Source organism: Xenopus laevis, chromosome 9_10S (genome assembly GCF_017654675.1).
Source record: "Xenopus laevis strain J_2021 chromosome 9_10S, Xenopus_laevis_v10.1, whole genome shotgun sequence".
Lineage (NCBI taxonomy): Eukaryota > Metazoa > Chordata > Amphibia > Anura > Pipidae > Xenopus > Xenopus laevis.
Genome location: NC_054388.1, coordinates 94,212,132 through 94,238,430, shown reverse-complemented (window position 1 = coordinate 94,238,430; position 26,299 = coordinate 94,212,132). Strand labels below are relative to the sequence as shown.

Sequence of the window (26,299 nt, the reverse complement as noted above, 5' to 3'; positions counted from 1 at the left end):
GGAAATTGGGGTACCTGCCCCCTCCATAATACCTTAAAGTTGGCAGCCAGGACGTTTTTAAATGTGTGCATATACAGTTCTACAATAACATTATACTTGAGCACTGTAGTTTTTTTATGGGTCTTAAAGGACAAGGAAAGTTAAACTAAAGAAGTAGCTAGAAATACTGTACATTGTTTTGTGCTTCTGTACCAGCCCAAGGCAACCAAAGCCCTTTAATAGTAAAGATCTGTGTCTCCAAAGATGCCCCAGTAGCTCCCCATCTTCTTTTCTGCTGATTCACTGCACATGCTCTGTGCTGCTGTCACTTACTGAGCTTAGGGGCCCACTCACAATATGCAGTACACATAGAATAGAAATGTCACAGTATAAGGCTGATTAGTAATTAATACAGATAATTACTAGATGGCAGCACAGAAACCAGTGCAATTAGCATCAGAATTTAATAATCAGTCCTGTAACATCGGCTTATATTACAGGTCAACCTCATTTTCTGTTGATAATTTGCAACGACCCCTAAGCTTAGCTTCTCAACAGCTGCTCAGAGCCCACTGAGCATGTGAGTGTCACAGACACTTTCCAAGATGGTGACCCCGTGTGACAAGTTTGAAGTCCTGGATCATTGCTGCTATTGACAAGCTGAAACTGTAGGATGGTGAAATAAGCTCCGTATATAAAACATGGTATTTTTAGCCCTATTCATTTTTAGGGTTTCTTTAACGTTACACTTGATAAAGGATCAACATGGATCCGAAACATGTCGTGTAATAGCCTGAATAAACACATCACAGCATAAATTGCTATCTACGAGTGCTCTCCTCATTCTTGGAAATTTTGAAGTATATATCGGGATAGCAGTGTACCCGTGGAGGATTGGATGCATTCTGTTATCAAGCTGAGGCAGTGCGGGGAACGTTCCTAGAAATACAAAGGATTACCACCTATCCGGTTTTGACCAAAACAGCCTTGGTTTTGGAAGAGTCTGTTTTTTGCAAACCCTAGCCAACACAACCCAGGATCCTAACGAAGGGAGGGAGGGAAACGTTGATACACAGGTGGTCACTTTAAATAAAAGGGGTAAGCTCCCCACCTGCAACAAATATGGTGTTGTGCAATTCTCATAAATATTCTACAGCTCCCTACACTGACAGTAGCACTATTGATTTGGCTTGGGAGGGGGGGAGGAAAGTAACCTGTCCTATCTGATATTGTATTGTGTGTAGTGTCATATTCTGTACACTTCTGGCTCTGACTTCAAAAAATGTAGCAGAAGCCAACAGACCTAGAGGAGAGTTTCAAAATAAATCGCTGTATACCTTAAATGTATATTTGAGGAGGAAAAAATAATATAGTGTAGTATTTTTAATTAGTTTGCCACCAAACAAGTGTTTAGCTTCACCTAACTCAGTGCACCCCAAAGATTGCCTTTTACTGTGGTGAATGGTGAGAAAAACACATCAAACACTGTACTTATGGGTGATGAGAGAGAATGGGGTATAATTAGGGTTGATCAAAAACTCCACAGGCTAACGGCACTTCTGGATATGTTTATTAGAAAAAACTGCTGTAAACCGTCTAACGCGTTTCGGGATTGTATCGCTTAATCATAGGCTATAATTAGGGTTGCCACTTTTTCTGGAAAAAAATACCGGCCTTCCTATACATTTATCTTTTTTCCCTATTAATATCATTGGGATCAACCATCATTTTTACTGGCCAGGCCGGTAAAATACAGGCCAGGTGGCAACCCTAGGTATAATTGATACCCACACTATAATCCGCAGTGGTTCTGGTGATCTATTATATTCACAGACAACGGGTTATTAATGGCATGTATCAAGTATGGATATTCCGTCACTAGTATTGGAAGAAGCCTGAACGGTGAAACGCATCAGTGGTGACAAGGAGGTGCGGAAGCGTGCTGCTGGAGAGCAGAGATGTGCACAGTAGTGATGTGCGAGTCAGGGTTTCCCTGACCCGCACCCGAACCTAACCTGTCCTGCTATGACCCGCGCCCGCCTGCAGCTCCTTCTGGGGGTCCTTTTATAGACCCGCCGATGACGTTACAATGGGGCGGGGCGAGCAGATGCAAGACTATAAAACCGGAAGTCGGCATTTGAAGGTTGCGAGTAGGGAGAGCAGAAGAGCTCAACCCGCCCGCCACCCACGAGGAGCACTGCGAGGTCGACTTGCCCGACCCGCGGGTATCAGGTCGGCCCGCACATCACTAATGCACAGTGGACGCTGGAGAGGCACAACACCCCGTTGCAAAGCTTCCCTTATTGATTTTAATGCTGATTAAAATTAGGGTTGTCCCCTTTTTTTTATAAAATTTACCGGCCAGTGATGGGGGGTGGTAACGCCGTTATGAAAAAAGGGGCGGACACGGATAAATGAGCGGAGTGTGACATAAAAGGGGCGGAGCCACGTGCAGCGTGACACAAAAGGGGCGGGCCCCATCGCAAGAGGGGCAGAAGACGAAGGAGGGGAAAGTTTTTGTCGGAGGGCCAAGGGCTTTTGTTATAGGTATTACAAATTACCGGCAGCTACATTGCCGGTAAATTTGTACCGGCTAGGCCGGTAAAATGCCGGCCAGGTGGCAACCCTAATTACAATGTGGATTCATACTATACGTTTCCAAGTGCAATTTTACTTATTTATTAAAAGATAGAACACGCTTCTACACATGTCACTTTTTATTACCCACGAAGGAGAAAGGAAGTGTTGGGACTAGTGACGGAAAATCCATAATTGATTTATGCCACAATGTCTGTGAATATAATAGACCACCAGAACCACTGCAGATTATAGTGTGTGTATCAATTATACCCCATTCTCTCTCATCACCCATAATAAGCACAACGTTTCATGTGTTATTTCTCACCATTCACCGCAGTAAAAGGCAATCTTTGGGGTGCACTGAGTTAAGTGACGCTAAACACTTGTTTGGTGGCAATGTAATTAAGAATACTGCACTATATTATTTTTCTGATTTTTTTTCCCTCTCAGATATATTTTTGAGGTTACAGCGATTTATTTTGAGACTTGTCGTTTTGTCTGGAGGCAGAAGAGACAAATGGCTGGACTGGGAACACACGGAGTTTGGGATTCACTTTTATGAGAAGACCTAGAGGAGAACTGATTGGAGTGTTTGGGGAGTCAGAACCAGAAGGAAAGAAAAAAAAAAACAAATACTTTTTAATTGAAAAATAAAAATTTTTCACTATGAAAACCCCGAGTACATTGTCAAGCAAAAGCGACTGTTCCCACACAAGAGGACATTTCAGTCACTTTGCTACAGCTCCACCGCCATTTTCGACGGAAACAGGTATTTACTTTATCCACGCTAATCACGTGTCAGGCCTGTGCTTAGTTTTCCAATTGACCCCTCGCTGCTTCCGTACGCACAGCAATTTTCCTGCGTAATCCCTGTGACGTCTTCGTTCCGTCACCCCGCCCGCCTCCAACATGGCTGCTGCAATGGCGGAGCAGGAGGGCTCCAAAGGTAGTGCCCGAAACCGGGGCGGGGTGCAGCGGGTGGAAGGAAAGCTGCGAGCCAGCGTGGAGAAGGGCGACTACTACGAGGCTCACCAGATGTACAGAACACTTTTTTTCAGGTACTGTGACTCCGTTTTCCCATACTTCAAACCCCTCACTAGATATTCCAGAGCATTCTGAGGCCCATGACTGAAGCCCCGTCACTATCTGATTGGCTGTTCGTTTTCCGTTGGTTGCTAGAGAAGGGCGGAGTCTGTCTTGCGAGGACGTTGGGGATTGGCTATGTTGCGCGTCACTCTGTCTTCTTTTATGCGAGTTACTCACCTGTCACTGAAGCTTCCCAGATTTCATACGTCTTATTGGCTGCTGCAATCCTGGTTGCTAAGGGGGAAGGTCTATCTTTTCTCGCTTGTGATTGGTTAATGGATTGGGCAACATTTCACTCTATGGCGACCTGGCTTATTTTATCTGTTTGTCGCTGAGGTGGAACTGAGAGAATATGCGGGGTCCTCTCTGGGGACTTCCGCCATTAGTAGTGACTGGGCTGTTTCATATGGTCCTGATGTATTCGGTATCTCTGCTGCTTTGGGCCTGTGGTATTTGACACAGCATTGATAGCCGTGCCTATATCAGTTCCTTTGTATTTGTACATTCATGTGGGATCTGTTGTAATGCGGACACGCAATAACAGCCTGTGTGTGTGTGAGGGAGGGAGGGCAGCCATTGCTCCTGTTACATTCCAGCTGTTACTTGTCTCTCTTCCCTCACAGGCAGGGTTGCCAGGTCTAATTTTCAAAATCGGATACAAAAATCAGCCAAGAGGCGCTTCAAAAGTAGCCCAAAAATATCACAATATGTGCAGTGGAAAAATGTCTAAAAAATAAATGAAAATATGTCTTTTCAAGTTTCTCCATGAAGCAAAATGGGACCAGGAGGTACAGGAGTCCCATAAGGCCCTAATACAGATCCCATTTCAATAAATATTAGTAAAACAGGTCAACCGCTTGACATTTTGGTGGCCAGCAAATTTTTGCTCCAAAATTGTCCGATTTTGAGCAAAAATGAAAATGTACGAATACTTAAAGGAATTGTTCAGTGTAAAAATAAAAACTGGGTAAATAGACTGTGCAAAATAAAAAATGTTTCTAATATAGTTAGTCAAAAATGTAATGTATAACGGCTGGAGTGACTGGATGTCTCACATAATAGCCAGAACACTACTTGGTTTCACTGATTGGTCAGTAACCAGTAATCAGAGACTTGGGGGGGGGGCACATGGGTCATATCTGTTGCTTTTGAATCTGAGCTGAATGCTGAGGATCAATTGCAAACTCACTGAACAAATATCTCCCATGTGGCCCCCCTTCAAGTTGTTGACTAACTCAGAGTTAGAGAGCTGAAAAGCAGGAAGTAGTGTTCTGGCTATTATGTTAGACATCCAGTCACTCCAACCTCTATACATTACATTTTTGTCTAAATAACTATATTAGAAACATTTTTTATTTTGCAAAGCCTGTCTATTTACTGAGTTTTTATTTCCACACTGAACTGTTCCTTTAAGAGGGATGGCAAACTGGGGTACAGAGACCCAAAGTCTGGGAACTCCCGACTTCTACACATGTCAGTCCCATTGCACGCTGGGTATTGTAGTCTTACATTTAACTTGCCAGTTGGCAAATTGTTAAACAAAAACTACATTACCCAACGTGAATTGGGAGATGCAGGCTTGGCACATTAGGGCAAGAAAAAAGCCCTAAAAGTAGCCCAATTCCATATATTGGCTAGTTTGTACTTTAAAAACCCACCTGGGCTTTAAATTAGTAGCCCAATTTGACTGGAAACTCGGCAACCTGCTAATTCTGCTCACAGGCAGTTCCAGCTCCACAGAAACCATCGGCCACGTATTACAGATACATGTTATCAGACTAACTGGCAGCACTTCCCCTGTTAACAACTGGTCTGTCAGTGGTGCTGCTGGGATTTGTAGTTCCTCTGCAACAGAGAGCCATGAAATATTTAACCTTGATATTTGACTAAAAAAGTTGTTTCTGTTATATTATTTGGAATATGTGTTTACTTTAAGGGGCAGATTTATTAAGGGTCGAAGTGAAAATTCGAATTTTCCATATTTTTTTTTTTTTTGTTGGTCAAAACTCTCAAATTCAAATTGTGAATTATTGAAACTCGCTTCGAGTTTTAATTCGAATTTTCGAGATTTATCATACTCTGGTATAAGTCAGTGGGAGAGGTCCAGGGATCAATTTGGTGATGTTTGCAGCCTTCCTCACATTTGAGTTTTTTTAGACAAAATCGAGTTTTTCTAATTCTAATTGAATTCGATTCAAGTTTTCGGGTCGATTCAATTCATCCGATCTGAGAAAACTTGATTCTATTAATAAATTTAGATTGGTTGAATTTATGGGAGTTTATGGGAATTTTAAAAAAACTCACATAAATTCGAAATTCGACTCTTGATAAAAGAGTTGATTTGTGAGAGATCCCCCATCTGGCAACTTCATAGGACACTACTGCACAAGAAAATACATTTTGTGGTTCCTCCTGTACAGTAGACTTTGTATAAGACAAACCTGCAAGAAACCTAAATAGATCATTTTCGCTTTTAGCCTCGTAACTGCTATTTATTTTGCTATATTTTTTTTTTACCCAAGAAAATATTAGGTCTGGGTGGACTGTGACAAACATCCAGCAAAGGGGCAGCAAAGAATAAGCAGCTTCACTAAATCAGCACTTGATGCTGGACATGTAAAGCTGAATTTACTGGAATTTATATATCAGGGTCAGGAATAGTTTGACTCCAATTTTAGTTCATTTAGTGTTGTACATTTTGCTATATAATTGCTTTGTTCGTAGCCCTGACTTCTGCCAAAGGCTGTTTATTTTATCATCATGTTTTCTTTGTGTGATACTTTAGTACAAGTATAAATATAAGATGTGGGCCCACCTATTTGTGAAACCAACATTAGCGAAAATAAGAAGAAAACAAGTATTGCTAAAAATGCCATATACCTTCAGTCCTGTGTAAAACCAAGATAATAATTAGCATTACTACAGTGAAGCATTAATTATAATATGGAATAAATAATACATATTTGCTATTTTCAGTTATTCAGTTGTTTGGCTTTCTCATTAGAAAGGGCATTAGCCATAGGTCAAATTCTGTAGGGACTATTTACTTGCATTTAAATGATTTTCACGTGAAATTACTTTATTTTCATTTATAAAAGTCTAGTTTATATTGTTATTATTGGCATGTATTTTTAGAGCGCTAACATATTGGGCAGTGCTGTAAAATGAATGTGCTTATACAAAGACATCACATGAATTACATACATATAACATACAGAGTTAAATACATAATGACCAGTACTGGTACAAAAGGTGAGGAAGGACCTGTGCAAAAGAGCTGACAATCTAAAGGGGAAGGGAATGAGACACCAGGTACGGTAGTGGGCAAAATAAGCAAGTAAGAGATGTAGCATTTGGTGGCGATTTGTTTTCCGAAGTTGCCTCACGAAGAAACTTTGGAAAACGAATCGCTGAGTGTGATTAGCGCCAGCGTTTTTTTCATTTTAGCCGGCGCAGAGCGAGGGAAGGTGTTTGGGGAGATTGGTCGCCGCAAAAACGAGGCGATTAGTCGCCAGGCGACCAAATCTCCACAAAATGCCCAGTGTGGCCTGACCCTAAAGCTTACAATCTAAGACACACAAACATTCTAACTGTCTCTTCTCTCACAGATTGTCCTTTGTTTGTGCTTTCGTTTATATTATAGCTAAACACTAGCGAGTTTTTCAGCTTTTAAAAAGAAGTCTCTCTACAATACTTATTGCCTTCCCAGTTACTCACTTGGTTGCCAGAATAGATGTCCCCTACTTCTTCTCACTTATCTTTATTCACCCTGTGTATGGTGCATCTTGGTGCCCTGAATTGTCCTTAGGCTTGAAGCCTAGCCCAGTCATTGGTAGAGGTAGGTCAATGGTAAATAAATAGATAGATTAGATTGTTTGATTGATTGATAGATAGAGAGGTAGATAGATAGATAGTGGTAGATAGATAGATAGGTAGGTAGAGAGATAGAGAGGTAGATAGAGAGATATGGGTAGGTAGATAGATGATAGAAAGATAGATAGACGGAGGTAGATAGAGAAGTAGATTGATTAGATAGAGAGGTATAGATAGATATAGTGAATAAAGTTCCCCCTATTGTAAAATATAAGGATATTATAAGTCACCGAGGAGTTCCATAATCATGTAAAAACATGAGGGCATGGGACTCTGAGGTTACTTCTAATATCCTCATATTTTCCACAAAGTGGTATTTTATTTATTATAATACACAAGTTTTAGTGAGTTCCGTTTATAACTGGTGACATCACTAAGAGCCGTTTATATGAATATAATTTACAGGATATTCATGGCTTTTGTGTATTATAGATCAATAGATAAATGGATAGATATATAGATAGATGCTGTTGTGTGAAATGCTAATGGTTTTATATTTGACCTTCCATTGTAGGTATATGTCACAGAGCAAGCACATAGAAGCCAGAGAATTAATGTATTCCGGTGCTCTCCTGTTCTTCAGCCATAGTCAAGTAAGAACACATTCCTGTTTATCTTTGACCAAAAAAAAAATGTTCTCTGCAAAAAAAAGTTTTGAAATCAGCAATTTTTATAACAACCCTAGAATATATTATTTAACATTTCAAATATTCTCATATGAATGAACTGTGCTATATGACTTCTCTTGTAGCGAAACAGTGCTGCTGATCTGTCCATGCTTGTCTTGGAATCTCTGGAAAAGCATGAAGTGAAGGTGACCGAGGAGCTCTTAGGTAGGTGTTTACTGCTGCACAAATGTCAAACACTGCAGTTTAACTCCCCTCAACTGCGGACACTGATACAAGGCGAAATTAATGACACCCAGCCACTGGCCTTAAATCTTAAAGAAGAAGGAAAGCTACAGAGGCCGTTTATTGCCAATAGATTATCCACAATAGTGCAAGCGATATCACTATATTTATTCTGCGCAATGCTTTACCATACCTGAATATCTGTTTGTTTAGGATAGCGGCTATATTAGCTTGGTGAGACATTGCTTTCTGCTTGAGTCTCTTCCTGCTCATTCATAGCTCTAGGCTCAGATCACAGCAGGAAGGGGAGGAGGGGGGAGAGAGAAACTAACTGAGCATGCTCAAGCCCTAGCCCTGAAGGGTTATGCTGAAAACAGTAAGTCTGATACAGAAGCCCATGTGTACACAATACAAGGAAATAAATGCAGTGTTTTGTTTTTTTTTACAGAGGACTCAGAGCAGCATTACTTTGAGGGTTACTGGTGTATTTATATAGACCCTTCTGATAAAGCTTACTTAATTTTAACCTTTCCTTCTCCTTTAAGCAGGAGCTAGATTTTAATTGGCAGCTTGCTTACTGCATCTCCCAGCATTCTATAGCAGCCAGTCTCTGTTATACTGTATATAAAGCTATACTGTATATATTATTTATAATTCTTTAAGAATGACACAATTTTATTGATGTATATTTCATTTTACATTTTTTCTTTTCGATTTAGAAAATCTGGCCAAATTGTTTAGCTTGATGGATCCAAACTCTCCTGAAAGAGTTGCTTTTGTCTCCCGAGCTTTGAAGTGGTCTACCGGAGGATCTGGCAAATTCGGTGACCCAAAACTACATCAGTTTTTAGCTATAACATTGTGGAAAGGTAAGCAGGAAAAGTCCAATAGTCTGATCCACTTTGGCCAGTCCTCCAAAGAGAGAAACTGATGATGGAGATTACACTGAGGCCGTATGTTACTATAATACACAAAAGCCAGGAATATCTTGTAAACTATAAACGGTGACTAGCGACTCACTAAAACTTGTGTAATATAATAAGTAAAGTACTCCTTGTTGGAAAATATGAGGATATTATAAATTACCCTCCGAGTTCCATGACCTGTATAAAAGCACTCGGCTTTCGGCCTCATGTTTTTATACGGTCATGGAACTCCGAGTTGACTTATATTTTACAATAGGGGTACTTTATTCACTATATAAAGAAGAAAGAAAGCTACATAGGCAGTTTATTGCCAATAGATTAGCCACATTAGTGCAAGCTATAACACATATTTATTCTGCAGAATGCTTTACCATACCTGGATGCTCTCTGTTTGTTTAGGATAGCAGCTGCCATATTAGTTTGGTGTGACATCACTTCCTGCCTGACTCTCTCCCTGCTCACTCATAACTCTAGGCTCAGATTACAGCAGGAAGGGGCAGAGGAGCAAACTGAGCATGCTCAAGCCCTGCCCTGGAGGTTTAAGTTGAAAACAGGAAGTCTGATACAGAAGTCCATGTGTACACAATTGAAGGAAAGAAATGAGATGTTTCTTTTGACAGAGGACTCAGAGCAGCACTACTTTGAGGGTTTAGGGAAGAGACACGCTCAGATTCAGGGAGATTAGTTGCCCGATCCTTGTGAGGCAACTTTGGGCGACTTCAGAAAATGAAGTGCTCCGAATGCCATCCTGCCGGCGATTTACATTCTAGCCGGTGGGGAGGTAGTTCAGGGAGATTAGTCGCCCGGAAAAAGAGGAGATTTGTTGCCGGGCGACTAATCTCCCCGAATCTGACTGTGTGTCTCTGCCCTTACTGGTGTATTTATATAGACCTGTCTGAAAAAGTTTACTTAATTTTAGCCTTTCCTTCTATAAAGATGACAGACTGCACAGCTGTGTTCCCCTCTGCCAAGGAATACATCCACAGTAAATCAATAAATCCAGCAGCACTCCGAATTGTTTATTCGTGCCATTAGTAAAGCGACGTTTCGGGCTATTCCAGCCCTTTAACAAGCTTGATAAAGGGCTGGAATAGCCCAAAACGTCGCTTTGCTAATGGCACAAATAAACAATTGAATCGCATGTCGGAGTGCTGCTGGATTTATTGCTTAACTGCAGAGGGGCAATTACTGCTGTAAAGAGAGAAATGTTTGAGTAATTTGCTGGTGGAAATATGAAGCTGTTGATATACAGTAGAACCCCCATTTTACATCCCCTGATTTTAAGTTTTCCCTCATTTTACATTGTTGTTTTAAGGTCCTACCTACATATTATGCATAATAGATTTCCCTGATTTTACATTTTCCTGGATTTTACACCATTTATTTCTGGTCCCCTGAAAAATGTAAAATTGGGGTTCTACTGTATTTGCTAGAGAGAGAATGACAGCATGAACTTTAAGGTTTCTGCAGATGTACCAAACCTGGGGGATATGATTATGGCAGGATATTCACAGGGGACCCGCACGTTCTCTATGCTCCTTATTTGTCAGGCAGGTGCTGCTATAAATATAAATGTGAGCATCTGCTGTCACCTACAGACCTGCTGCTTGGCCTAACGTTCTCGTCTCCTTACAGAACAAAACTATTATGAGTCCCGTTATCACTTTCTGCACTCGTCCGATGGGGAAGGCTGTGCAAATATGCTGGTGGAATATTCCTCAAGCAGAGGATACCGGAGTGAAGTGGACATGTTTGTGGTACAGGCAGTCTTGCAGTAAGTTCATTTTACATGAAAGCAATTCTGAATTGTGTTCATCATTCTATTGTAACCTGACGCGGTTTTCAACCAGTGCCTTATCAGAAAAGGTGTGTGTTTGTATTCACTGTATGGCACTGTGCAGCCTCTATGCTGTAATTCACTGGTTACCTCTTTCATTGCAGATTTCTGTGCTTAAAGAACAAAACAAGTGCATCGGTGGTCTTCACAACGTATACACAGAAACATCCGTCAATAGAAAGAGGCCCTCCATTTGTGCAACCCCTATTAAACTTCATTTGGTTCTTACTGCTGGCTGTAGAAGGGTATGTTCTACAAATCACATTGATTTTATACACTGTCCAGCTGTTTTATCTTTCCCGATAACAGCAGTCTCCTCAGGATGGGCTGAAATGATGCCCTTGTGCAGTTTTATCTGACATTTGCTCTTAGTAATGTTTTACTGACTTACCCCTTGTTGAGGCGTTAAACAAGAACAAGGGCTCCATAGACGTCTTTCTATAACATCATCACGTTTATTAAATTCAGCCCCCCAATTATTGGTCTTTTCTAAGCTCAGTTTCTGCAATTTATATTTTTTTTTTCTCCATTTAGAGGGAAGTTAACTGTATTTACGGTGTTGTGTGAGCAGTATCAACCTTCTTTAAAGAGAGATCCTATGTATAATGAGGTATGTAACACACAATAATCTGCTCAGATAATATTACTACTGCAAAGAGAACTGAAATGGAGGGATTGCCTTATTCATAACCATTTCTTTCCCTCATTGATCATCTGTTAGGTAAATGGTGGATAATATATATAAGCAGTGACATGTGTTTGTATTTATTGGGGCTCATTTATAAACACTGGGCAAAAGCCGCTCACTGGTTGCTATGGGTTACTGCCCAGGTGCAAATTTGCCCAGTGTTTATAAATGAGCTCCACTGTGTTTTAACGAGTACAGGATGTTATGTTAATATTTAGATTTTTCTGTTCAGCTGCATGTTAAAATTTACATATTTATCCCATGTTTTTCAGTATCTGGATAGGATAGGACAGCTTTTCTTTGGTCTACCTCCTAAACAGTCATCGTCTTATGGGGGGTTATTGGGTAAGTGTAAGTTTTTTTTGTTCTCCTTTGTACAAGTTCTAGTATGTAAGGAGGCAATGCTTCTCTAATGTAACACATTTCCATTTTTTCCCTTTGGTTTTATCATTCCTCCACTTTAATTTTGTGGGCATGCTCACTCGTGCTTAAATCCTATTTAAATAGGAAGGGCACTGGCACATGTGTGATCAGATAAACCCTAATCAAGACACTAAAATCAAATGTGATTGGTCTCTTACTGTTGATGTTATGTGTTATTGATAGTGCTGAGGAGGGAGGTTTGAGGGCTGAGGAGGGAGGTTTGAGGGCTGCGGAGGGAGGATTGAGGGCTGCGGAGGGAGGATTGAGGAGAGAGGGCTGAGAATGGAGGGCTTTTGTAATGAGGACCTAGGAGGGAGGGCTGAGGAATGAGCCACGAGGGGGGAACTTGCAACAGCAAATGTTGGCAGCACGGAGGTGTGACTGCAGTTTCTTTGGATAAGTGAGTAGAATAAGAGACAAGTCTACATACTTCTTTACGAGAGCGCATGCAGGAGCGCCTGTTTTCCTGATGATGTCCTAAAATGCGTTCTGTAGCTTCTGAGAAATGTATCAACTAAATGTTGCAAAATGGTAACAGTTTAAATTCTGCTCCTGAATTACTGAGCTGCAGACTCAAACACCAGACTTTAAACTTAGATTTTGGGGGAAAAAAAAAGATGGAAAGTAATTGAAACAAGTCTTTATTTCTGGGGAACAATCTGAAAACATCTGAACTGAAAAGAGTTTGTAAGGTGAACAACCCCTTTGAGAGGCTTAAGGATTTCTTTAGTGAAAGACCCTGTTTTCTGATTTCTTCCCTTTACAGGTAACCTACTGAATAGCCTAATGGGCTCCGGGGAAGACGACGATGTGGAAGACGGCCAAGAAGACAGCAGTCCCATTGAACTGGACTGAGGAAGAGACAGTGAGTGAACCAACAGGAGCTGCATGATTAAAAACAGGAGCTCAGAAGACCAATTCTATGATTTGCATATTTGAAGGGTTGTTTTGTAAGCAGCTGTGATCAGCTGTTAGTTTCTCTCTGATGGAGACCTTTGGTCTGAGTACATCATGTTAAAGAGCTAGAGCGGAATAATCCCGTGCATACTGAACATGTGTCCCCTCGAGCCTTTGCAAATGGCGTGTGCGTTTTACTGTGAAGCACATGGTTTTCCTAACATGTCAAAGCCAAGCAGATCAATATAGAAAATCCCTTCACTTTAGGAATTCGGCGTCTCGTTCCATTATCTTCTTTGTCACTTTTTGGTGAATGAGGATTTTTAGATGTCCGTCCTTTAGGTACACGCCCATATTATCACTGCCACGCCTCCCACAGGTAACAAACTTCTCCCTGCGCTTCTCCCCTGTTCTGCAGCTCCCACTATCATCCAGCAGGTAGAAGGATGGGAGTTGTAGTTCAGTAGGAAACATTCAAATAATTCTGTTTGATGTTTCGACAAGTATTTTCTTTTGCTGTTGTCACTGCAAGCTCGCTGGGATCCAGTGTGAGTGTGTTCACGTGCGAGTGGTACTTTTGTTTCTCCGACACAAAATCAAGACAAACTACACCGAGAAGATTATTTAAATACAACGGACATTCTTTTAATACTTTGCAATATTTATTACCGGTGAGGTGATTTTTGTACATTTAATCCCCATTCGTTTCTTTACCATGTCACAGTGGCAAGGAGACGGAATATTTTATGTATTAGATGATTCATTTAGCAGCGCCTGCTGATGCCAAGCGGCAGTTATGATTTAAGAATTATGGGATAAAAAATTTTTTTTTTTTTTTTACTTTCTCCTTGGAAAAAAATCCAGCAAAGAGGTGCATGGGGACTGGTAGCAAACTTATATTCACTGTAATATTCATGGATGTGAGGAGGTATTCTGCTTGTAGTAAGGCTCAAATAAATACTTTTGATCAGGTGACCTGTAAATGCCGTACTCCACAATGATGTTTTTGCAAAATGCGAGTGAACCATTTGCTTATATATTTTTAGACATTTCTTCTCGGTGTGCAAAGGAAAATCTACCCAATATACTCCGTTTTACCAGTGAATGTTTGCCATTGTTTATCACACTCAATGCCTCGGAGCAGTGACCCCCCAACCTGCGACCCGTGAGCAACTTGTTACTCTCCAACCCCTTGTATGATTAAGCTGTGCAAAATAAAAACTGTTTCTAATATAATTAGTTAGCTAAAAATGTAACGTATAAAGGCTGGAGTGACTGGATGTGTAACATAATAGCCAGAACATTACTTCCTGCTTTTCAGCTCTCTAACTCTGAGTTAGTCAGTGACTTTAAGGGAGGCCACATGGGACATTTCTGTTAAGTGAGTTTCCAATTGATCCTCAACATTCAGCTCAGATTCAAAAGCAACAGTTAAGATCCATGTGGCCCCCCTCAAGTCTCTGATTCAGTGGGAACCAAGAGAGCTGCAAAGCAGGAAGTAGAGTTCTGGCTATTGTTACACATCCAGTCACTCCAGTCTTTATATATTACATTTTGGCTAACTATATTAGAAATAATTTTTATTTTGCACAGTCTATTTACCCAGTTTTTATTTTTACACTGAACAATTCCTTTAATATTATCAATATGGACCATGTGCCACAATGTGACAATTGGGTGGGATTCATAGGTAATACCTTCATGCAGCTCTGGCTACTTCTTTGGCTGATGCAAGTCCCTGTCCTGCAGAGCTTTCACTCCAAATGGCCAATAAACTGAGGCAAAACATGTGCCTTACTAAGCACCAGCCCTCACCCCTCTGTCACTTGCGTCTCTTCTTCCCCTACTAACAAGTAGGGATGCACTGAATCTGGGATTTGGCCGAATCCTTCTGCCCGGCCGAACCAAATCCTAATTTGCATATGCAAATTAGGGGCAGGGAGGCAAATTGATTGACTTTTTGTCATATGCAAATTAGGATTTGGTTTGGTATTCGGCCAAATCTTTCGCGATGGATTCAGAGGTTTGGCCGGATTCCTACTAAAAAGCACTCGTATAGATCAATGACAGCTCCGTCTGCTTGAAGTAATAATTTATTGATCAGAATAATGTTTAGTACAACAAATGTTTACAGCTGATGAATTGTTATTTACAAACACCCATTCAAATGAAATCCAAATCCTTAATGGTTCTTTTCTTTTCCTTGGCAACCTGCACTCCTGGCACAATTCTGCATCCCAGTTACACGGGGCCGAGCTCATCACAGGGGAGCCAGTGTCCAGTCTTGGGCATCATAAATAACTAAAGGGAATCACCTAAAAACAGAATTCTGGTGCCATTCTCACAGACAGCAAACACACGCACATCACACACATGGTTTTGCTACTCAAAATGATATTAGAAAGGAAGATATAATTGCCTTAAATATAAAGAATGTTTGTGTTGTGCAATGTTTACATGTACTAAAGTATGGGCCAGTCCCCACTTGTATATATTGGTGGCACTGCTCAAACTCCGCCCATCTTCATCTATTCCACCAATCACTTACACACAACTCCCTGCATCCCCTTCCCACTCACTTATACAGCACAACCCTATACCTATGTCTTATAATGCATGAGATATTGCACTCCTACAGTGTAATAGCACCTCTTAAGGTGGCCATACATGGAGAGATCCGCTCGTTTGGCAATGTCGCCAAACGAGCTGATCTCCCTCCGATATGACCACCTTGAGGTGGGCAATATTGGGCTGATCCGATCGTGGGCCCTAGGGCCCAACGATCGGATCCTAGCGAACGCAAACGGGCGATCGGATCGTGGGACCGCATCAACAAACAGATGCGGCTGCGATCCGACGGGATTTTTAATCCCATCCGATCGAGATCTGGCCGACTTTCAGAGGATAGGAGGCAGCAGGACATGGAACAGTGGAAACGTTTTTTGCAGATTTTCAATAAATCATCCCGAAACATTACTTTTATCAGCACATTTCTTCTATGTTTAAAAGAGTATAATGCAATGCACTTTCTTGTTTGCGTAGAACTGACCAGAGAAACGCTGGATGATTCTTCCCTGCTTAGTTTTCGAGGAGAGCAGCACCACAAGCCTTTCCTCTGCTAACTGTCATTTCCTGCAGATACCCGTGACGTACCCACAAAATGTTTGGGTTTCAGGCAGAAAGTTCCCATTTCCCAGACCAAGCAGAGTGCGGGTGCCCTGCCTGAGGTAACCGGGTTGATTGCAAGCTCACATTCTCCTCCCCCAGTTCAGTTATTTTTCCCCCTGACCTGGTTAATCTGCCTCTGGAGTGATGTCACTTCTGCCCAGCAGGTAACAAGGAAAGGGCAGGGGGTATAGCGGGTCAGGTTGTGAGGTCTCCCCCACCTAAACCATGCAGGATTCTAAGTCAGACAGACAAACTGAACAGCAGGTGGCGCTGTTGTTTTAAATGCAAAAATGACTAAAATCATGGAAACAAAATAAACAAAAATGCTGAGGACAAGTTTGACTGAATGAAGTTCCTGGGAAAACTGTGAAGGGTGATTTATACGGAGTCTGTTTATACTATACTTATATGCACTGAATCCAGGATTCGGTTCGGGATTCGCCAGGATTTGGCCTTTTTCAGCAGGATTCGGATTCAGACAAATCCTTCTGCCCGGCCGAACCCGCATATGCAAATTAGGGCTGGAGAGGGAAATCACGTGATATTTTGTCAAAAAACAAGGAAGTGAAAAATGTTTTTCCCTTCCCACCCATAATTTGCATATGCAAATTAGGATCCGGTTCGGTATTCGGCCAAATCTTTTGCGAAGGATTCGTGGGTTCCGAATCGAAAATAATGGATTTGGTGCATCCCTAGTTTATAGAAATACAATTTATCCACTAAATGCAGTAACAGGTGCCACCTAGTCTAAGCATGGCCGCCATTATAGATCATTCAGGTGGTCCCTGTTACTATTTTATATTATATATATTATACCTGCATGTCAGCTCTGAGCTAAATGGACTTTGCTTTTAACACTAAACCCTGCTATCACTACAATGCTGTATAAATTCTTCTTGGGAGCCAACAAAAAAGCAACACACGATTGAATATGACAGTAATAGAAGGGCAGGACTATTAGTGAGCCGGCAGTTGTGACTCAGTAGTACAGATACTATAAGAGATTGTGTGGGACTCACACTGAGCTGCCATGATGCATTCTGGCCACAAGAAGCTCAACTTCATCTTTCATTATTAAAAAATGATTTCCCTTTTGGAAACACGTTAAATTGATATTTATATATATATATATATATATATATATATATATATTTACATTATCCCTTTGATCCTTTCACCACTCGCCAAAAATGCAATATTCTACCGTCTGATGTTGGACGTTTCTTTGGCCAAAGGATAGAGAATCCTCTTGATTTCTAGTGAGAGTGTCATTGTATCTTCTGTATTTCTATTAAATGGCATCCAGATATGCTCAGCACATACACACACACATTCCTCTCTAGGGATGGGTGCATTTTTTCTCCCTGTTTTGCCATGGAAATGACGCTCATAGACTTGTATGGCGTCTTGCGACAAAAAAAAAAATTGCCGTGCGTCCAAAAAATGGGTGACGGCGAAATTTCGCCTGCGGCTAATTTTTGACGAAACGGGTCAAATTCGCCCATCCCTATTCCTCTGATGTCTTTTTCTACAGACAGGAGACGACCTACTTCCCAATGAAGCCGCCTTGAAAGCTGATTTTGAATGTAATTGTACCCAGGTCAGACTGTAATTGGGCTTGAGGATAGAGCAGGACACAGGGAGGGGCCAGAGCCAATGAATTTGCTGGAAGGAAACCGCTCGGGAATATATTTCCCAATATCTTTTAACTATTTGTCCTCACACTTTATCCTTTCCCGAAAATTAAAAGCAAAACAAGCCCTACTTCTCATTGGCACACCATTTCTGTATTTCTCTATACAGAGGGACAAAAAAGATTGCGGCAATTTTTGACCACGCCCATTTTGGCCACATCTCCTAATTACCATGTTCGTTTTCCAAAATTTGGCAGGGTATGAAAGTTTGAACATATTTCTGTGGTTTTTATGTGTTATTACAGTTTTTCTAATGAAGGTGGATTGCCCTTTAGGGGAGATTAGTTGCCCGGCGACAAATCTCTTCTACTGGGCGACCAATCTCCCCGAACTGCCTCCCACTGGCTGGAATGTAAATTGCCGTCGGGGTGACACTCAATGCGCTTTGTTTTCTGAAGTTGCCTGACGAGGAAACTTCAGGGCAATTTCTAAAAATGAAGTGCCAGGCCCATCCCTCCGGCGATTTACATTCTAGCTGAGGGGAAGGCAGTTCGGGGAGATTAGTCGCCAAAAGAAGAGGAGATTTGTTGCCGGGCGACATCTCCCCGAATCTGAGCAGTTTCCCCAAGAGACCTCTCCAGGGGTGATCCGTGGGCTGCTGCCGCCTGAGGTAGGACTGGCTCTGGAGGCCTGGACCTTTCTATCATATAATGTTACAAAGGTATCTAAGTACCTATTCTGGGCTTTCTGCCAAAAGCCAATGAAATGAGAAACTTTGTATCTTTTTCTGGCTGTTCATTGCAGGAGATCAAAGTCAGGACATTTCAGTAGCAAACCCAGGACTGCAGGTTGAGCTGTCAAAATCGGGACTGTCCGGAGAAAAACAGGACAGTTGGGAGGTATGCATGTCTGTTAGTTCAGCTACAGAAAGGGACAGTTGGGAGGTGTGCCTAAGGTGCCCAATATTCTGCAGCAATGGAATCCTGCTCGGCTGTTCTTGCTTGTCAATTGTGTAAGGGAATCCAATATGGAAAGTTCTTCATGAATCTGTCGGGTCCCATTGATCTTAATACTGATCTTCAGAATATGGAATATGGAATAGGAGTCCTGTCTGTGTATTTCCCTTATTAATACAAATACATGGAAATCCTGGTATTTCTACACGGTGAATGTTGTTGCAAAAAACATAACATGGTCGGTGCTCCATTCCCAACACACAGAGCAAAATGTGCTGCAGACTGACAGACGCATGGGGACAGACAGTGTCGGACTGGGATGCCAGGAGCCCACCAGAAAACCTTAGGCTGAGGGCCCATATTCTAAACTATTGGAACCTCACTCAACCTCTTTATTCTCCTAGTCTCTTTTCTCTACGTACTATACTCTATTCTTCCATTATTAAACCTCTCTGTTCCCATATAGAAATAAGGAATGACCACGAAATAAAAACCCTGTATCCAAAGGGTGTGAGGGTCTCCAAAAATAAAGAGGCAAATATAAAAAGTAGAAAAATGTATTAGGACATGAAGACCTAACGCGTTTCGTGCCTATAGGGGCACTTACTCAGCCTATGAGTAAGTGCCCCTATAGGCCCGAAACGCGTTAGGTCTTCATGTCCTAATAAATTTTTCTACTTTTTATATTTGCCTCTTTATTTTTGGAGACCCTCACACCCTTTGGATACAGGGTTTTTGGTTTTTGCACCTTGGGACTGAGGTGAACTGTGAGTGTTTTCTCCTTATTATTATTTTTTCTATTATATATTTTTGTATCTTTACTTATCTAATATTTATTTGTTGAGTGGTACCATAGATACTTTTTGTTATGTGGCAGTAGCACAAACCAAAGTATTTTCATGACCATGAAATAGGCCAAATGATTAGAAGCAAGAGGCCCACTGACACCTGGGAGTTTTCCTGGTATCCCAGTCCGACACTGGAGACAGACAATACTGGCACAGGCTTAGCACCTCCTGTAACGAGTGTAGTGAAACATGGAGATCCAAACGTATTCCAGCGACCAGGACTGGAGTTTTCATTCTTTTTACTACTAGTGAGGTTTTTTTTCCCCCATTTAGGTGAATTAATTTTTGTTGGCTGTAAACCTTGTGCATTTGTAAACAGACGTGGGCCAATCCTTCTTCTACGGTTTATGCTTGAAGTGAGCTTCCACTGAAACAAACATATAAGATTAGCTGGGCATCCTCATTCCTGCAGTAATATTCAGTCTAGGGTTACGGGATTGGTACTTGGATAGGCCAAGGCATTACTGTAGCACTTTCATGGGCAGATTTATCAAGGGTCAAATTGAAAATTCGAATTCTCAAGTTTTTTTTATAGTCAAAACTGAGAAATTTGACTAGGGAATTGTTAAAATTTGATTAGAGTTTTTTGTTTTTTTAAATTCGATTTCAATTTTCCAGATTTATCATACTCTGGCCCTTTAAGAACTCGAATTTGACTATTCGCTGCCTAAAACCTGCCCAATTGCTGTTTTAGTCAGTGGGAGACGTCCTGGGATCAATTTGGAGCCTTTCTGACATTCACGTTTTTTCTCAAATTTTGATTCGAGTTTTCGGGTTGATCCTATTCACCCGAGTTTAGAAAATTCATTTTCTTTAAAATAATTTTGATTGGTCAGATTTCCAGGTTCATGGGAGTTTATGGGAATTTAAAAAAAACTTCTATGAATTTGAAATTCGACCCTTGATAAATCTGCCCTCAGTGTATGGTACATGGAGGAATGAAAATCTTACAGAATGGGAATCCCCCCTAGCACCATTATCTCATTGCACTGGAAGCTCTAAAACCAAAATATCACTAAATTAGAACCTTTAGGGTAGTGATGGGCAATTTTGACGCCCAGTGCATTTCGCAAATTCACCCATCAATACATTAGGGCACTTATTTATTGCGAAGTCCGAATGCCAAAAACTCAGATTTTTTTTGTTTTTTTTAACTATAAAATCCAATTTTCCAGTAGGAAAAAAAAAAACTTTTAGAGATTTAGTAAACCCCAAGGATGGAAAAAGTCTGAATATGAAAATCCGGCATCTCAGACTTGCCGAGGTTGTATATAAGTCAATGGGAAAGATCCCTATTCTTTTTGGAAGTTTCTGTGATCTGCTCTGGAATCAGACAGAAAATCCGACTATTTTGGCCTTTTCGGCCAAAAATCCGAAAATCGGATTTTAGCTCAAATTTTTTTTTTTCGTGTTTGTCCCCGGTCCGATAAAATTGTTATTTTTTTAATAATAAATAAGGTCCAATCGTGGATTCTAGTTTGGTCAGACTTTTTTCATTAAAATAATCAGATAAATTCGGACTTTGATAAATAAGGCCCCATGTGTCAGCACTGCTGTAAAACAGTATAACACACTGATCCCCAACCAGTGGCTCATAAGCAACATGTTGCTCTCCAACCCCTTGTAAGTTGCTCCCAGTGGCCTCAAAGCTGGTGTTTATTTTTGAATTCCAGGCTTGGAGGCAAGTTTTGGTTGTATAAAAACCAGGTGTACTGCCAAACAGAATGTCTATAGGCTGCAAGTTAAAGTGGCCATACACAGAGAGGTCCCCCAGATATGCCCACCTTGAGGTGGGCAATATCGGGCTGATCCGATTGTGGGCTCTAGGGCCCAACGATCGGATCCTAACTATGGCTAACAGGCGGCGGATCGCTGGACCGCATCAACAAACAGATGAAACCACGATCCAACGGGATTTTTAGTCCCGTCCAGTCGACATCTGCCCGACTTTCGGCCAGATATCAATAAGGGAAGCCTGTCGGAGGGCCCCATACACGGGCCAATAAGCTGCCGGCTCGGTCTGTCTGCAGCTTTTATCAGCCCGTATATGGCCACCTTAACTTACCAACATGTTATAAGGGCTACCAGCCAATCACAGCCCTTATCTGTCACCTTCAGGAACTTTTTCATGTTTGTGTTGCTTCCCAGCTCTTTTTACAATTGAACGTGGCTGATGTGTAAAATAAAGTAGGGGACCCTTAGGGGCAGATTTATCAAAGGTCGAATTTAGAGTTCATGGGAGTTTGTAAAAACTCCCATAATAAACTCCCATGAACTCCAAATTAGAAAATATCAAAAACGTTACCTTTTTCAAACTCGAGTGAATAGGATCGACCCGCAAACTCAAATCAAATTTAAATCGAGCTTTTTCTCTGAAAAAAAATACATTTTCAGGAAGGCTGCAAACAACTTCAATTTGATCCCAGGATGTCCCCCCATAGGCTAAAACTTGGCAGGTTTAAGATGTCGAATAGTCGAATTAAAATAGTCACTACATTGTGGGGCATATTTATCAATGGTCGAATTTCGAATTGAAAAAGTTTCAAAATTCGAATTCAAAAAGACCAACCGAAATTAAGTAGAAGTTTTTTTGTTTTTTTTGGTCGAATAGGTCCATTTTCGATCGAATAGGTCTGTATTCGAAATCATACGAATCAAAGGATCAAAGCAATAGCGCAATCGATCGAATTCCCTAGTCGAATTACACAAAAAAATAGCTAGAAATTCAAATTTTTTTAATTCGAAAATTCACCTAGACCATTGATAAATATGCCCCTAAGGGGCACATTTATCAAGGGTTGAATTTCAAATTGAAAAAAACTTCGAAATTCGAGTTCAAAAAGACCAACCGAAATCAAATCAAAGTTTTTTTTGGGTCAAATAGGTCCGTATTCGACCGAATTCGATTTCTTCGAATCGAAGGAATAGCGCATTCGATCAAATTCGATTCAACGTTTTTCCCCCAAAAAAGTCCACCAATTGACTCCAAATAGGTTGTAGGAGGTCCCCTATAGGCTAAAACAGCAATTCGGCAGGTTTAAGGTGACAAATAGTCAAATTCAAATTCTTAAAAGGCCATTACATTAAAGGAATTGTTCAGTGTAAAAATAAAAACTGGGTAAATAGACGGGCTGTGCAAAATAAAACATGTTTCTAATATAGTTAGTTAGCCAAAAATGTAATGTATAAAGGCTGGAGTGACTGGGTGTGTAACATAATAGCCAGAACACTACTTCCTGCTTTGCAGCTCTCTTGGTTTCCACTGATTGGTTACCAGGCAGTAACCAGTCAGAGACTTGAGTGGGGGGCACATGGGTCATAACTGTTGATTTTGAATCTGAGCTGAATGCTGAGGATCAATTGCAAACTCACTGAACAGTTATGTCCCATGTGATCCCCCTTCAAGTCAGAGTTACAGAGCTGAAAAAATTTTTGGTTAACTAACTATATTAGAAAGTTTTTTATTTTGCACAGCCTATCTATTTACCCAGTTTTTATTTTCACACTGTTTCTATCAAGTGTCGAATTTCAAATTGAAAAAACTTCAAAATTAGAATTCAAAAAGACCAACCGAAATTAAGTTGAAGTTTTTAGTTTTTTTTGTCGAATAGGTCTGTTTTCAATCGAATAGGTCCGTATTCTAAATCGTACGAATCAAAGCAATTGCGCAATCAATCGAATTCGATTCAACGTTTTCCCCCCCAAAAAAGTTTGATTTTTCAAAGTCCACCAATTTACTCCTACTAGGTTCTAGGAGGTCCCCCATAGGCTAAAACAGCAATTCAGTAGGTTTTAGATGGCATATGGTCGAAGTCGAATTTTTAAAGAGACAGTACATTTTTTTAAAATTTGAATCGAATTTGGACTATTCCTTAGTCGAAGTACACAAAAAAAATAGCTCAGAATCCAAATTTTTTTTCATTCAAAAATTCACCTCGACCTTTGATAAATTTGCTCCTAAATTTTAACTATTCCCTAGTGGAATTCCACTAAAAAAAAAAAAAAAACTCAAAAATTCTAATTTTCACTCCGATGCCTTGATAAATCTGCCCCTTAGCGTAACACCAAAAGATGACTATGTCCTACCAGCTAAATATCTTCATTATCTTTCCTTTGGCAATAACCGCACCATTTCCAGCATCATATTTCCTTACCTGCATATTCCTGCGGGAGCATCGGCCGGCTGAGAACTGTTCTGAAAGCCGCCATCCACTCGGCACGATCAGTGTCCGTCTCACAAGCAAACAGGAACCTCCTCTCGGGAGTGACTATAGTGACGCCGTACTGCCAGTGGTTTCCCTGGGTGGAGCTGGCAAGTCCTTCTTGTACTTCATACTTGTTCTCTGTGCTCCCAATAAAAACCTCTCCTTTGGCAAATGCGTCCTGCAGAACGTTTGCACAGCACAACCTTTAGGCTCTGCACGGACACATCACTCCAATAATCTCTATATTTCCCTATGGAAGGCTGCGGCTGTCTGTGGATCTGCTAAATAAATCTTATTCTACATGGAGAACTACCTACATTTCTCAGCCACAGGAACATCCAGAGAAGGACAGAGCAGTAGTTTCTGGTGTCCAACAGGGACTGTTCTCGGCAAATGTCCCTAAATGCATGTGTAGAACACTCCAAATCAAGGATTCAAGAGTCACCCCATCCAACTGAATGATGAATCCCAATATCTAGACGTCATGTCCAGGGACTTCTTAAACCTCCAGTGTTGTGTCTCCTGTGCTGCTCCTCCCCTACATGATTTGCCTAATAGTTTCAACTTCCTTTTCATTAAAGGGATACTGTCATGGGAAAAATTTTTTTTTTTCAAAACGCATCAGTTAATAGTGCTGCTCCAGCAGAATTCTGCACTGAAATCCATTTCTCAAAAGAGCAAACAGATTTTTTTATATTCAATTTTGAAATCTGACATGGGGCTAGACATTTTGTCAATTTCCCAGCTGCCCCTGGTCATGTGACTTGTGCCTGCACTTTAGGAGAGAAATGCTTTCTGGCAGGCTGCTGTTTTTCCTTCTCAATGTAACTGAAGGAGTCTCAGTGGGACATGGGTTTTTACTATTGAGTGTTGTTCTTAGATCTACCAGGCAGCTGTTATCTTGTGTTAGGAAGCTGTTATCTGGTTACCTTCCCATTGTTCTTTTGTTTTGCTGCTGGGGGGGGGAAGGGAGGGGGTGATATCACTCCAACTTGCAGTACAGCAGTAAAGAGTGATTGCAGTTTATCAGAGCACAAGTCACATGACTTGGGGCAGCTGGGAAATTGACAAAATGTCTAGTCCCGTGTCAGATTTCAAAATTGAATATAAAAAATCTGTTTGCTCTTTTGAGAAATGGATTTCAGTGCAGAATTCTGCTGGAGCAGCACTATTAACTGATTCATTTTGAAAATTTTTTTTTTTCCCATGACAGTATCCCTTTAACTATACATTCCTGTGAACTGCTCATTCATGGTTCATTCCTATATAATCGATACACTGTAGCACATAGACGTCTATATCTTTTCTATGTGAACAAATGGAGACGACTTACCAACGGATCTTTGAAGTACATCAACCTTCTGCCGTCCAGGATAAACCATCGTTTTCTAAAGCCTTCTGTATGCTGCAAATATCAGTAATAAAGCCATGCGTATGTTTCTTATAAAATACAATGACAAATAGATAAAGTTTTGAGCTGTAGCAGCTCCTGTAATGTTAGCTGATCCCTATGTGTAATTGTTGGGCGAATCTCAGTCGAGAAGTGATGGCATTTAGCTGTCAGAATTATTAATTTTCCCTACCTTGGAGGACTTTCTAAACATATTCTTGCGGTTACTTTTCAGGGCAGAGACGGGGAGATTTAGTCGACAAATCGCCTCTTCTTCGGGCGACTAATCTCCCCTTCCCGTCAGCTAGAATCTAAATCGCCGACGGGATGACACTCGGAGTGCTTAGTTTTCCAAAGTCGCCCGAAGTTTCCTCGTGAGCGAGTGCTATCCCGCTTGCGATTTAGATTCTAGCGGGCGGGAAAGCAGTTTGGGGAGATTAGTCGCTTGAAGAAGAGGCGATTTTTTTCCAACGTCCAAATCTTTGCGTGTGTCTCTGCCCTTAAGAGTAACAACTACAGCTGATAAAACCCCTATAGAGATGTTGTAAGAGGTGTAACTTCTCTGTCTCTAAAGCCAAATGCTTTTATTGTCCCTGTAACCCTCCCCCTTCCATATATTACTTGGTTTGTGAAATCAAATTCAATCCATGTTTCTGCTCTTGTCCCCAAACCCCGTCGCTAGGTAAGAAGAGAAGAATTCACGCACCTTTGGACCTGTTTTTTCCATGAATCCTTCTTTCAGAAAATTCCGTGTCAGTTGTGGCACCAGCTGAAAGGGAAAGATCAACAATGGAAAAATGATACAGAGAATAAAACAGCATTTTACTGAATGAGTTTATATGTGTTAAACAGTATATTTACTTGAAATGCCATTTAGGGCAGAAACACAAGCTGCAATTCGGAGATATTAGTTGCCCGGCGACAAATCTCCTCTTCTTCGGGCGACTTATCACCCCGA

The 26,299-nt window shown here is 41.0% G+C and overlaps 2 protein-coding genes across 3 annotated transcripts in view; one reads left to right on the top strand and one right to left on the bottom strand.

The window, feature by feature from the left end:
- Nucleotides 1-3,405: 3,405 nt before the first annotated feature.
- get4.S (golgi to ER traffic protein 4 S homeolog) lies at nt 3,406-26,171 on the top strand. Of its 2 annotated transcripts, XM_041577769.1 has the most exons (10): nt 3,406-3,617; nt 8,033-8,111; nt 8,270-8,351; nt 9,089-9,238; nt 10,931-11,069; nt 11,237-11,377; nt 11,667-11,742; nt 12,093-12,165; nt 13,010-13,108; nt 26,024-26,171. In XM_041577769.1, the coding sequence occupies exons 1-9, from the start codon at nt 3,469-3,471 to the stop codon at nt 13,096-13,098; spliced, it is 978 nt and encodes a 325-aa protein (XP_041433703.1). In that variant the 5' UTR covers nt 3,406-3,468; the 3' UTR covers nt 13,099-13,108; nt 26,024-26,171.
- The window catches only part of adap1.S (ArfGAP with dual PH domains 1 S homeolog), a 92,701-nt gene continuing 86,080 nt past the window's right edge, over nt 19,679-26,299 (bottom strand). The window contains exons 8-11 of the mRNA XM_041578813.1: nt 26,048-26,110; nt 25,285-25,356; nt 23,901-24,129; nt 19,679-20,113 (exon numbers count right to left, since the gene is read on the bottom strand). Coding sequence (XP_041434747.1) covers nt 20,085-20,113; nt 23,901-24,129; nt 25,285-25,356; nt 26,048-26,110 — 393 coding nt within the window. The 3' untranslated portion in view covers nt 19,679-20,084. The remainder of the gene's footprint in view (nt 20,114-23,900; nt 24,130-25,284; nt 25,357-26,047; nt 26,111-26,299) is intronic.

Bases quoted from the DNA above. Each gene is read 5' to 3' on its own strand.
- get4.S (XM_041577769.1), top strand. From the start codon at position 3,469: ATGGCTGCTGCAATGGCGGAGCAGGAGGGCTCCAAAGGTAGTGCCCGA. The intron at 11,378-11,666 runs GTATGTTCTACA...TTCTCCATTTAG, and splicing joins TTACTGCTGGCTGTAGAAGG to AGGGAAGTTAACTGTATTTA. The intron at 12,166-13,009 runs GTAAGTGTAAGT...TTCCCTTTACAG, and splicing joins GTCTTATGGGGGGTTATTGG to GTAACCTACTGAATAGCCTA.